Source organism: Schistocerca gregaria, chromosome 2 (assembly GCF_023897955.1).
Source record: "Schistocerca gregaria isolate iqSchGreg1 chromosome 2, iqSchGreg1.2, whole genome shotgun sequence".
In the NCBI taxonomy this organism is placed as follows: domain Eukaryota; kingdom Metazoa; phylum Arthropoda; class Insecta; order Orthoptera; family Acrididae; genus Schistocerca; species Schistocerca gregaria.
In genome coordinates, this window is record NC_064921.1 from 234,867,008 (window position 1) to 234,879,310 (window position 12,303).

The 12,303-nt window shown below is 46.4% G+C and overlaps 1 protein-coding gene across 1 annotated transcript in view; it reads right to left on the reverse strand.

Moving 5' to 3' along the window:
- Positions 1-12,303, reverse strand: part of LOC126336765 (homeobox protein OTX1 A-like) — a 384,863-nt gene that overhangs the window by 130,413 nt on the left and 242,147 nt on the right. Inside the window, exon 6 of the mRNA XM_050000775.1 lies at positions 8,660-8,946. Within this exon, the coding sequence (XP_049856732.1) occupies positions 8,660-8,946 (287 nt within the window). The remainder of the gene's footprint in view (positions 1-8,659; positions 8,947-12,303) is intronic.

Genomic DNA, 12,303 nt, shown 5'->3' on the forward strand with positions numbered 1-12,303 from the left:
GTAAATAAGCTGTGTACCTTGATGTCAGACTTGCTGAGTCCAGCCTTGATACTAATTTGGTCGCCTCGCGAGGATATAGCATCGATGGACTGGTCGATGAAAGCTACATACTCGTACAAGCTGTCGCTAGGCTGGTAAGTGCTAGAGTCTACGTCACCGCTTGCAATAACTTTCATGGCCACTTCACAACTCTTATCTTCTCCGTGTGAATTTTTTAGATGCCATCGTGATCGGCTTTAACTGTAAAGTTATTTGTTTATAAAATCCGCTGTCCGAATGTAGGAGTTATGGCAATTTTAAGTGGAGTACTGCAAACTACAAAAATAGTATACAGAATGGGACTTAACATGCCACGCATGTGACAGCTATATAGGGTGATTCAGCTGCCCCTAACTATGGGTTTTAGGCAACCTGCAACGCCTTGAAAAACCACATGCGAGATTTTCACATTCTCTTGCCTGCTGCGCAAAAACCATTAGTCCTACACAAAAAATTAACAGGACCTTTTTTGTAGGTAATTTAATGTAGTTAAATTTTGTATTGGGATAAGTTTTGGATGGAGGTCATAGTTTTAGAGTTATTCATGAAATACGCATTCGAAGGTCAATTTTATGCGTTTTCCCTGACTAATTCAAAACCTACAGCCTCTAGCGAAAACGAATCCCGGCACAAAATTTAACTACATTAAATGTCCTACAAAAAGGTTCGATTCATTTTTTCTGTGGAACTAATACAGGTTAGTTTGTGCACAGTGAGTTACAGAGTGTGAAAAATTTGCTTGTGGTATTTGATGGCGTCCTGGATTACATAAAACCTTTCGGCAAGGGCAGCTGATGGTTGAATGCTTGGTTGATTTGGGAGAGGGAAGCAAACAGCGAGGTCACCGGTCCCATAGGACGAGGGAAGGATGGGGAAGGAAATAGGCCATTCCCGACATTTGCCTGAAGCGATCACATAAAACCTATACAAGGATGGCCGGTAGCTTTTTTTTTTTGTTTTGCCGATATAGTTCGTTGCGTTTGGTCTGGACGGACGTCACAAGACATCCGTTCAAGTTGATCGTTGATACCTTGACTCAGTTTTTTATGATAGGGAGTACGCAGCCTTCTGACCGAACACGCTGAGCTACAGTGCTCAGGTGATAGAGCACTTGCCCGCGAAAGGCAAAGGTCCCGAGTTCTAGTCTCGGTCTGGCACACAGTTTTAATATATGACATGTCAGACATTTTCTTAAGTTTGGACATGTGCTGAATCACAGTGGCATGTGTGTGACTGGAAACGAGTGATTTGTAATGATAAACTACGCTACATCCTCTGACAATCCGATGGAACGGTTTGGCTCCCGCGAATGCGCGGAGACCATTACCTGCCATCTTGTGTAGAGCCGACAGTGAAGAATGGAGGTGGCCGTGTTACAGTTTAGGGGTGTTTTTTGTGGTTAGAATGTGTTCCCCTTATGATGCTTAAGAAAACGCTAAATGCGGAGCTATATGAATGCAATTTACAAAATGGTTCAACCATTTGAAGCAGTATGGGACTTAATATCTGAGGTCATCAGTCGCCTAGACTTGGAATTACTTAAACGTAACTAACCTAAGGACATGACACACATAAATGCCCGAGGTTGGATTCCAACCAGCGACCGTAGCAGCAGCACGGATCCTGATTGAAGAGCCTAGAACCGCTCGTCCACAGCGGCTGGCAATGCATTTTACAGGATTGTGCTCAGTGTACAGTAGAGGAACAGTGCGACTGTTTGTATCAGCTTGACAGTGCACCCTGGCGCAATGGAACTGCTTTTGGAACGAGTTAGAACAACGACTTCTTTCCAGACCCAGATGCCTACATCACTACTTTCTTTGGTTTCGGCTCTTCAAGACTAATGAGTTGCCATTCCTCCACAAACATTCAGAAAGCAACGGTAGTGCCTCCAACAGAATTCAAGCCGCCGTAATGAGGAAGGGTGGACACACCCCATACTAACGTCAACTAACAGATGAACTGTTACGTCTGATCAGATAGTCTATTACTTCCTCCCACATATGTCTCGCGAAATGATCACAACGAGAAAATCCGAGAAATTAGAGACGACAGGGTCGCTTACTGTTGATCATTTTTCGCACGCGCCTTTCGCGAATGGGGTAGGGCACCTGGCCAGGAGAGACGGGGGCATATATTGGTACGAGAAATACCCTTCGCCACACACCATCATGTAGCTTGCAGATTATACAGCGGGTGATTCAAAAAGAAAGGACAAATATTGATATTTTATTACAGATGAACTATAAAAGATAGAAACATTCTGAGTATGTCACTGCATAGCGGAAGGATCAAAATGGCGACTAAACCAAAAGAGAAATAATTTGTGTGTTGGAATTTGCGCGAAGTCTATACTTTGTTCATGTGCAACCTGCATCCCGCCGTCGATTCAGGAAGAAGCATACAAAAGTGTTGCATGATGGTTGCAGATGCAAAGGTAAGAGCAATGGTTGGCCACAAACGTGTGATGAAAATGTGGGGCGTATTCGAGATGTGGTCACGCGAAGTCCTTGGAATTCCACAAGACGGAACTCAGCTTCCTCAAACAACTGTGCGCTGTGCTCCGAAACGACGCCTGCATATGAAGCCTTACAGGTTGCGTTTACTGCAGCAATTACGTCCCAAAGTGCCAAACAGAACTCACGAATTTTCCATTTCACTCCTCCAAGATAGGGCAGAGGACACTTTTTCCAAAGGACTCATCTTTCCGGACGAATCGACGCTTCGTATATCGGGTAAAGTAAAGCGCCCTAGTGTAACAAAATTCTGGTGTCGTCTTCGAACATGAAATAATCTCGCCAAAACTGAATGTGTTTTGCGCCGTTTCTGTTCACAAAGTAAATGGACACCTTTTTGTGGGGGTTATTTTGACGGGAATATCGTACCTGCACAAAAATCGGTTGTTTTCTCAACTTCAAAAAGCTTCCACTGATTTCATTTTTATACATTACAGCGTCCAGCGTGACTTTTACCTTGAAGTGGTACGTTATCTTAATAACACCATCCCACAACTGTGGATAGGAAGGAGGAGGACAAAAATATCTTGTTCACTGCTCTTGATCTCCGAGGTCGCCAGACCTCAGATCTAGCAATTTTTTCTGTGGGGAGTACACGAAAGACAAAGACACCTATGTCAGCTACTTTTCAAGAGGTGAGAAACTGAAGTTTTTAAGCAATCGATTCAATAAGCAGGGACCAGTTGATTCGTCTGTGGAACAGAATGGATTACCGTTTCGATGTTTCTCAAGCAATGTATGGTGCTCGTGCTGAGTGTATGGTACAGAGTCTGTGCGAAAATAAAACTTTGAACTTTGCTCTGTCCAGTGACATGCGTAATATGTTTCTACCTTTCACAGCTTGTCTGTGGTAAACAACTGACATCTGGTCTTTCTTTAGGAACTGGTGCGCTACTTGCCATGTAGTCCATGCAATGGGCTGGAGCGGTATGCGGTTGATTGCAGACTGCCTACGGCGTTACTGTTTTGCGCGCAACGCCGCTTAAACACTTGCGTCCTACGTGTAACACCGTGTACTTTAAACAACCGTGTTTTTTTTCCCCCTTCCTGTGGAGTACTTCTGCCCTCCGCGCTCTACTACAACTACGGCATAAGCCGCCGCGTGACATTTAGCCTTCCGATTCTGCTATCTTTACAAGTGTTGATGTCCGATGAACTGCACTCGTCCCCTGTCACTTTTAACTGGCGGCGTAGCTCGGGCGACTGAAACCTGACCCTTTGTTACGCCTGGCCGCGTTTGATACGGTGGCAGGCCGGAAAAAAGTAAAGGAGAAGATAAACAGAGCGCTGCCGTCCCCGGTGAGCTAACACGCGCTGGCCTTTCAAACTGAGTTACGTGTGTTTCGTCGCTTTTGGCCGCGACCGCGCGGCGTTCAAAGTCCGGAGCTGCGCATATTTGCTCGGTCGCGGGGGCCCCCAGTCTGTGCGTCTGTCGCGACGGCCGCGTCAGAAGCGGCGCCCGCAAACACCGGCGCCCAGCAGACGAACGCCGCCCGCGGCGACAGATTGTGTTTGCAAATAAAGCCGTAACCCGATTGCATGTTTGTCGCTGTGTCCGGCGGAGGCGAGCCACGATCCGGGCGCGATTGATGTCTGCCCGCTTTGATGTGACGGAGCAGCGGTACACCGCAAGTGCCGCGGGTACGCACTCGGGCAGGAGCCTGGATGGGATGACGCCGCCGGTTTTAACAGCAGCTGGCGTCTCTACCTGGCACAGCCTTCTCTCATATACACGGGCTGTCTGTAATATTCGCACATCGCAATTTTTAATACTTTTTTATGTCAATTTTTAACAATGAAATACGTGAAGATAGTAACTGTTCTCGAGTGCCCGCCCTGTTGGAGGAGAGGAGGAGATTAGTGTTTAACGTCCCGCCGACAACGAGGTCATTAGAGACGGAGTGCAAGCTCGGGTGAGGGAAGGATGATGAAGGAAATCGGCCGTGCCCATTCAAAGAAACCATCCAAGCATTTGCCTGAAGCGATTTAGGGAAATCACGGAAAACCTAAATCAGGATGGCCGGAGACGGGATTGATCCGTCGTCCTCCCGAATGCGAGTCCAGTGTCCCGCCCGGTTGGTCGTGCGGTCTAACGTACGGCTTTCCGGGCGGGAAGGAGCGCCTGGTCCCCAGCACGAATCCGCCCGATGGATTTGTGTCGAGGTCTGGTAAACCGACCATTCTGTGGATGGTTTTTAGGCGGTTTTCCATCTGCCTCGGCGAATGGTGCGGGTTCCCCTTATTCCGCCTCAGCTACACTATGTCGGCGATTGCTGCGCAAACAAGTTCTCCACGTACGCATACACCACCATTACTCTACCACGAAAACATAGATGTGACACTTTTCTGGTGTGAGACGTTCCCTGGGTGGTCCACCGGGGGCCGAACTGCACAATAACCCTGGGTTCGGTGTGGGGCGGCGGATGTGTGAAGTGGACTGCGGTAGTCGTCGTGGGGTTGTGGACCACTGCGGCTGCGGCGAGGACGGAGCCTCTCCGTCGTTTCTAAAAAATGGTTCTAATGGCTCTGGGCACTATGGGAGTTAACATCTAAGGCCATCTGTGCGGTTCTAGGCGCTTCAGTCTGGAACCGCGCGACCGCCACGGTTGCAGGTTCGAATCCTGTCTCGGACATGGATGTGTGTGATGTCCTTAGGTTAGTTAGGTTTAAGTAGTTCTAAGTTCTAGGGGACTGCTGACCTCAGATGTTAAGATCCACAGTGCTCTGAACCATTTGAACCATCTAAAGTCATCAGTCCCGTAGAACTTAGAACTACTTAAACCTAACTAACCTAAGGACATCACACACATCCAGGCCCGAGGCAGGATTCGAACCTGTGACCGTAGCGGTCGCGCGGTTCCAGACTGAAGCGCCGAAAACCGCCCCGCCACAACGGCCGGTTCCGTCGTTTCTAGGTCCCCGGTTAACATACAATACAATACAATACAGTACAACTGTTTTCGAAAGATGAGATACCGTTGATGACCGTGCAGCTTCTCTAGAATAAATGATAATTAACTGAAACCCTCAGCTGCCGACATGTGTTGTTGATATACCTCGATTGGGACAGCTGAAAATGTGTGCCCCGACCGGGACTCGAACCCGGGATCTCCTGTTTACTTGGCATACACTCTATCCATCTGAGCCATCGAAGACACAGATTAATAGCGCGACTGCAGGGACTGCAGAGACCCCTTGCACGCTTCCCTGAGACCAACACTCCCAACGGTCCACAATCTACATACGTAATGCTCGCAATAGATATTTGCCGATCCAGTCATTACTCGCGCCAACTAAGGTGACGATTCCAATAAGAGTTCGGTCAAGTATGTAGACTGCGGACAGTTGGGTATGTGTGTCTCACGGGAAGCGTGCAGGGGTAAGTCCCTGCAGTCGCGCTATTCGTCTATGTCCTCGGTGGCTCAGATGGATGCCAGCAAGGTAGCTCAGCATGTTCGGTCAGAGGGTTCCGTCTTCTCTGCAATAAAGAAACAGAGTCAAGGAATCAACGATTAACTTTAACGGATGTCTTGTGACGTCCACCCAGACCAAACGTAACGAACTATATCGAACAAAAAGATGGATAGAGCGACTGCCATGTAAGCAGGAGATCCAGGGTTCGAGTCCAGGTCGAGGCACACATTTTCAGCTGTCCAAATCGAGGTATATCAACAACCCCTGTCAGCAGCTGAGGGTTTCAATTAATTATCATTTACAACGAAATACTTTCCATGTGATATCTCTGTCACTGTATTACCATATCGATTACGTCCCATGTAATAGCATGGATAGCCGCAGAAATTTATAGGGGTTGGAGGAGGAAGGCAAAACTCCGAAATTACTGTTTTTGACAAAAATTGATTGGTCAGTTTCTAGACATCTGAGCCGCGCGGTATTAGCCGAGCTGTCAAGGTGCTGCAGCCTTGGACTGTGCGGCTGGTCCCGGCGGAGGTTCGAGTCCTCCCTCGGGCATGGGTGTGTGTTTGTCCTTAGGATCATTTAAGTTAAGTAATGTGTAAGCTTAGGGACTGATGACCTTAGCGGTTGAGTCCCATAAGATTTCACACACATTTGAACATTTTTCTAGACATCTGATATCAGAAGAACTATATCTTGAAACGTGACAGAACCTTGTGTCTAACAGAGTTGTTTGTTATCCATGTTGTCTGAGAATTCTGTAACGAATGAAGACACCGTATTCCACGCTCAAGCGAGGGGGTGAGGGGAAGTGTATCCTCTTTCCCGAGGTTGTGCGGAGACACACTTCTCACAGGGGAAACTGCCCACCGCACTCCCCGCAGATTTAGTAGTAAGATGGTCCAGTAGATAATCCGTCAAAAACTGAACACAGGTCAAGAACGAAACCAGGAACAAGGTTACTGAACTGTGAAAAAAGAAGCAAAATAGTGAGTGGTCAAAACTCAAAATGTGTAATGTCGAGCTGATTTGAATAGCTACTGCGTCGTTGTTGGACAATGGGAGACAGTGTTCAAATCTCCGTCGCGCCCCTTTTCCTTCCCACAAAATTATCAACTGTCCGTCCACTCACTGACGGATCTGTTTGCTGTATTCGTTTGCAACAGCGAGGTACAACGAAGGGACCTCCAGACGGACGTACAACCTATTTGTTCTACACAAGTACCACATGTTATGACTCTTGCGTTCCGTTTTGGAAGTTTTGAGTGTCCAATTCCTTTCTTCTAACATAGTTAACACCCTTTTATTTCTTGTTTTCATTTCTGTGATAGGCCTATGCAACATTTCGTTTGCTCTCACTATTCATCACAAGCCGGCCGATGTCGCCTAGTGGTTCTAGGCGCTACATTCTGCAACCGCGCTGCTGCTACAGTCGCAGGTTCGAATCGTGCCTCTGGCATGGATGTGTGCGATGTCCTTGTGTTAATTAAATTTAAGTAGTTCTAAGTCTAGGGGACTGATGGCCTCAGATGTTAAGTCCCATAGCGCTTCGGACGATTTCAAACATTTATTCATCACATTTACTTGCGACGGTAATATATTCTCATCACATGACTCTGATTCCATAACGAGTGTACAGTACGACAGCAATTGCAAAGGCTACAGAAGGGGAACACACGTCAATTAACGGACGGAAAGTTCATAAGTTTGTGAAAAAAATGGGGCACGAGTGAGATTTGAACACAGATCCCCCGCTCTGTAGCCCACACAACGACGACGCCATAATCCTTGCAAATGCCTTCGATGTTGCACATATTGGACCGTTCACTGTTTGTATTTTTCAGTACACCCTCCTCCTGGTTTCCTGCTTTATCTGTGGTCAGTTTTTGAGTGGGCTATTTTACCACTAAATTTAGGGGAGGGGAGGGGGTGCGAGGGGGAGGCTCCCTTGTGAGGAATAGGCATTTCTACGGAGCCTGGGGCTCACGGTAAGATAAGTAGCTTTTCTCGGATAGCATACAGTAGGTTAGAGAGATGAATACGTGTTGGCTTATTGCTGATCATTCGTCTGTGCAACATTCCGTAGAACTGTTTCTAGCTATTTTCGAGCAGCACATTAGTTTTGTAAAAGAAAGTAGCCCAGTGTCAGTGTGACTTATCATCGACTGACCATTCCCTTTAAGTAATTTTGCGTGTTACGTAATATTTGAACAGCACTGTAATTATTGTGCTACATAAATGATGACATCACTCTACATAAAATGAACGTCGGTAGTTGTCCTACTGCATATTACTATTCTACTAATACAGTGAAAGAAGTCAAGGTACCACAACTGATAGGACAGTAACTGGAACTGCTTGTTCACACAGTGTCGTTGTTCTTGGATTGTTATTTTCTTTCCATGCTCTGTCCAGTGGCATTATCCCCCTACGCTACCGTCACTGAACGCAAACAGAAGAATATGTCAGAAATTTCCCACTTAGCAAATCATTTTCTAGTGTCCACAGCTCCACTCACTATTTGCAGATGACAGAATGACAATCTGCACATGGCAGCAGTGAACTACAAATAAAAACTGACAACCGATGTATAAACACATAGCAACAGGAATAACAAGATGCAAAACAAAAACGCTACAGAACTTATGCACCGACCTAATATGTACGCGTATGACGGCGGCACCCACCTGGGACTGTAGGACGCGGGCAGCGAGTTGGCCTCTGTACCCGCCGCCGCCCCCGCCGCTGACGCCTCCGCCAGCAGGGGAGGCAGCGGGGGCGGCGCCTCCGTCTGCTGCGCCGGCGCGGGGGCGGAAGCGGACGCGGAGCCGGGAGCGCCCGGCGCGCCGACGTCGGCGTCTCCAGCGTCGCTGCAGCTCAGCGGCGACCGGCTCGTCTCCGCGTGCACCACTGGCGCAGACGTCGATGCAGCCTCCATGTCCTCTACAGGGCTCGCTCCCTCACGAGACTCCACCTGCGCCCAACCAGCATCCGACTCTTACGCCGGAGTCCGCCATTGTAAGGCTATGTAAGTAACGAGGAGAAGGCCACTGACACGGCTAACTGAGTCGGCTATTGAGCAGGTCATTCGTGTACAACCAAACGGGAAAAAAACTCGTTTTTGAGAAAACCACACTAAAGTTCGTAAAGCACAGTCAACTCAAAATTGACAAGATCGGTAGATAATCAAAAACTGAACACTTTTCTTCATGCTACTCTAACGGAAAAACAAATCGCAACACCAAAAACTAATTAATGTAGAGTGATGAAATTTCCGGAATACATTTGTCTAGTTAACATATTTAAGTGATTAACATTGTCAGATAGTAGGTTAATGTCAGCGCGAAATAAGTCATTGCAAATGTGAAATGCTGGTGCATAATAATTGGTATAACCACCAGAATATTGAAAGCAAGTATGCAAACGTGGATGCACTGCGTTGCACAGGTGCTGGATGCCAGTTTGTGGGATGCAGTTCCACGCCTGTTGCACAAGGTCGATCAATATAGGGAAGGTTAATGCTGTTCGTGGATGACGCTGGAGTTGTCGTCCAATGATGTCCAATACCTGCTCGTCTGGAGACAGATCTGATAATCGAGCAGGCCAACGCAACATGTCAAAAAATGGCTCAAATGGCTCTGAGCACTATGAGACTTAACTTCTGAGGTCATCAGTCCCCTAGAACTTAGAACTACTTAAACCTAACTAACCTAAGGACATCACACACATCCATGCCCGAGGCAGCATTCGAACCTGCGATCGTAGCAGCAGCGCGACTCCGGAATGAAGCGCCTAGAACCGCTCGGGCACACTGGCCGGCAAAAGATAACTAAACTAGTTATAAGGCAAAAAAAAAAAAAACTAAATAAAACGTGCTGCCCTTCTTTGAACTTTTTGGAAGTACTCCGTCAGTCCTGTCTGGTAAGGATCCCACACCGCGCAGCAGTATTCTAACACAGGACGAACGAGTGTAGTGTAAGCTGTCTCTTTAGTGGACTTGTTGCATCTTCTAAGTGTCCTGCCAATGAAACGCAACCTTTGGCTCGCCTTCCCGACAATATTATCTATGTGGTCCTTCCAACTGAAGTTGTTCGTAATTTTAACACTCAGGTACTTAGTTGAATTGACAACCTTGAGAATTGTACTATTTATCGAGTAATCGAATTCCAACGGATTTCTTTTGGAACTCATGTGGATCATCTCACACTTTTCGTTATTTAGCGTCAACTGCCACCTGACACACCATACAGCAATCTTTTCTAAATCGCTTTGCAACTGATACTGTTCTTCCGATGACCTTACTAGACGGTAAATTACAGCATCATCTGCGACCAATCTAAGAGAACTGCTCAGATTGTCACCCAGGTCATTTATATAGATCAGGAACAGCAGAGGTCCCAGGACGCTTCCCTGGGGAACACCTGATATCACTTCAGTTTTACTCGATGATTTGCCGTCTATTACTACGAACTGCGACCTTCCTGACAGGAAATCACGAATCCAGTCGCACAACTGAGACGATACCCCATAGGGTCGCAGCTTGATTAGAAGTCGCTTGTGAGGAACGGTGTCAAAAGCTTTACGGAAATCTAGGAATTCGGAATCAACTTGAGATCCCCTGTCGATAGCGGCCATTACTTCGTGCGAATAAAGAGCTAGCTGCGTTGCACAAGAGCGATGTTTCCTGGAGCCATGCTGATTACGTGTCAATAGATCGTTCCCTTCGAGGTGATTCATAATGTTTGAATACAGTATATGCTCCAAAACCCTACTGCAAACCGACGTCAATGATATAGCTCTGTAGTTAAATGGATTACTCCTACTACCCTTCTTAAACACTGGTGCGACCTGCGCAATTTTCCAATCTGTAGGTACAGATCTATCGGTGAGCGAGCGGTTGTATATGAGTGCTAAGTAGGGAGCTATAGTATCAGCGTAATCTGAAAGGAACCTAATCGGTACACAATCTGGACCTGAAGACTTGCCCGTATCAAGCGATCTGAGTTGCTTCGCAACCCCTAAGGTATCTACTTCTAAGAAACTCATGCTAGCAGATGTTCGTGTTTCAAATTCTGGAATATTCCATTCGTCTTCCCTGGTGAAGGAATTTCGGAAAACTGCGTTCAATAACTCCGCTTTAGCGGCACAGTCGTCGGTAACAGTACAATCGGCACTGCGCAGCGAAGGTATTGACTGCGTCTTGCCGCTTGTGTACTTTACATACGACCAGAATTTCTTCGGATTTTCTACCAAATTTCGAGACAATGTTTCGTTGTGGAAACTATTAAAGGCATCTCGCATCGAAGTCCGTGCCAAATTTCGCGCGTCTGTAAATTTTAGCCCATCTTCGGGATTTCGCGTTCTTCTGAACTTCGAATGCTTTTACCGTTGCCTCTGCAACAGCGTTCGGACCTTTTTTGTGTACCACGGGGGATCCGTTCCATCTCTTACCAATTTATGAGGTATGAATCTCTCAATTGCTGTTGCTACTATATCTTTGAATTTGAGCCACATCTCGTCTACATTTGCATAGTCAGTTCGGAAGGAATGGAAATTGTCCTTAAGGAAGGCTTCTAGTGACACTTTATCCGCTTTTTTTAAATAAAATTATTTTGCGTTTGTTTCTGATGGATTTGGAAGAAACTGTATTGAACCTAGCTACAACGACCTTGTGATCACTAATCCCTGTATCAGTCATGATGCTCTCTATCAGCTCTGGATTGTTTGTGGCTAAGAGGACAAGTGTGTTTTCGCAAACTTTTACAATTCGCGTGGGTTCATGGACTAACTGCTCGAAATAATTTTAGGAGAAAGCATTTAGGACAATCTCTGAAGACGTTTTCTGCCTACCACCGGTTTTGAACAAGTATTTTTGCCAACATACCGAGGGTAGGTTGAAGTCCCCACCAACTATAACCGTATGAGTGGGGTATTTATTTGTTACGAGACTCAAACTTTCTCTTAACTGTTCCGCAACTGTATCATCGGAGTGATAAAGAGCTAGTTGTGTTTCACAGGAACGATGTTTTATGAACCCATGTTGACTGTGTGTCAATAGATAGTTTTCTTCGAGATAATTCATAATGTTCGAACAGAATATATGTTCCAAAATCCTGCTGCATATCGACGTTAACGATATGGACCTGTAATTAAGTGGATTACTCCTACTACCTTTCTTGAATATTGGTGTGACCTGTGCAACTTTCAGGTTTTGGGTACGGATCTTTCGTCGAACGAACGGTGGTATATGATTGTTAAGTATGCAGCTAATGCATCAGCATACTCCAAAAGGAACCTAATTGGCACACAGTCTGGACAAGAAGACTTGCTT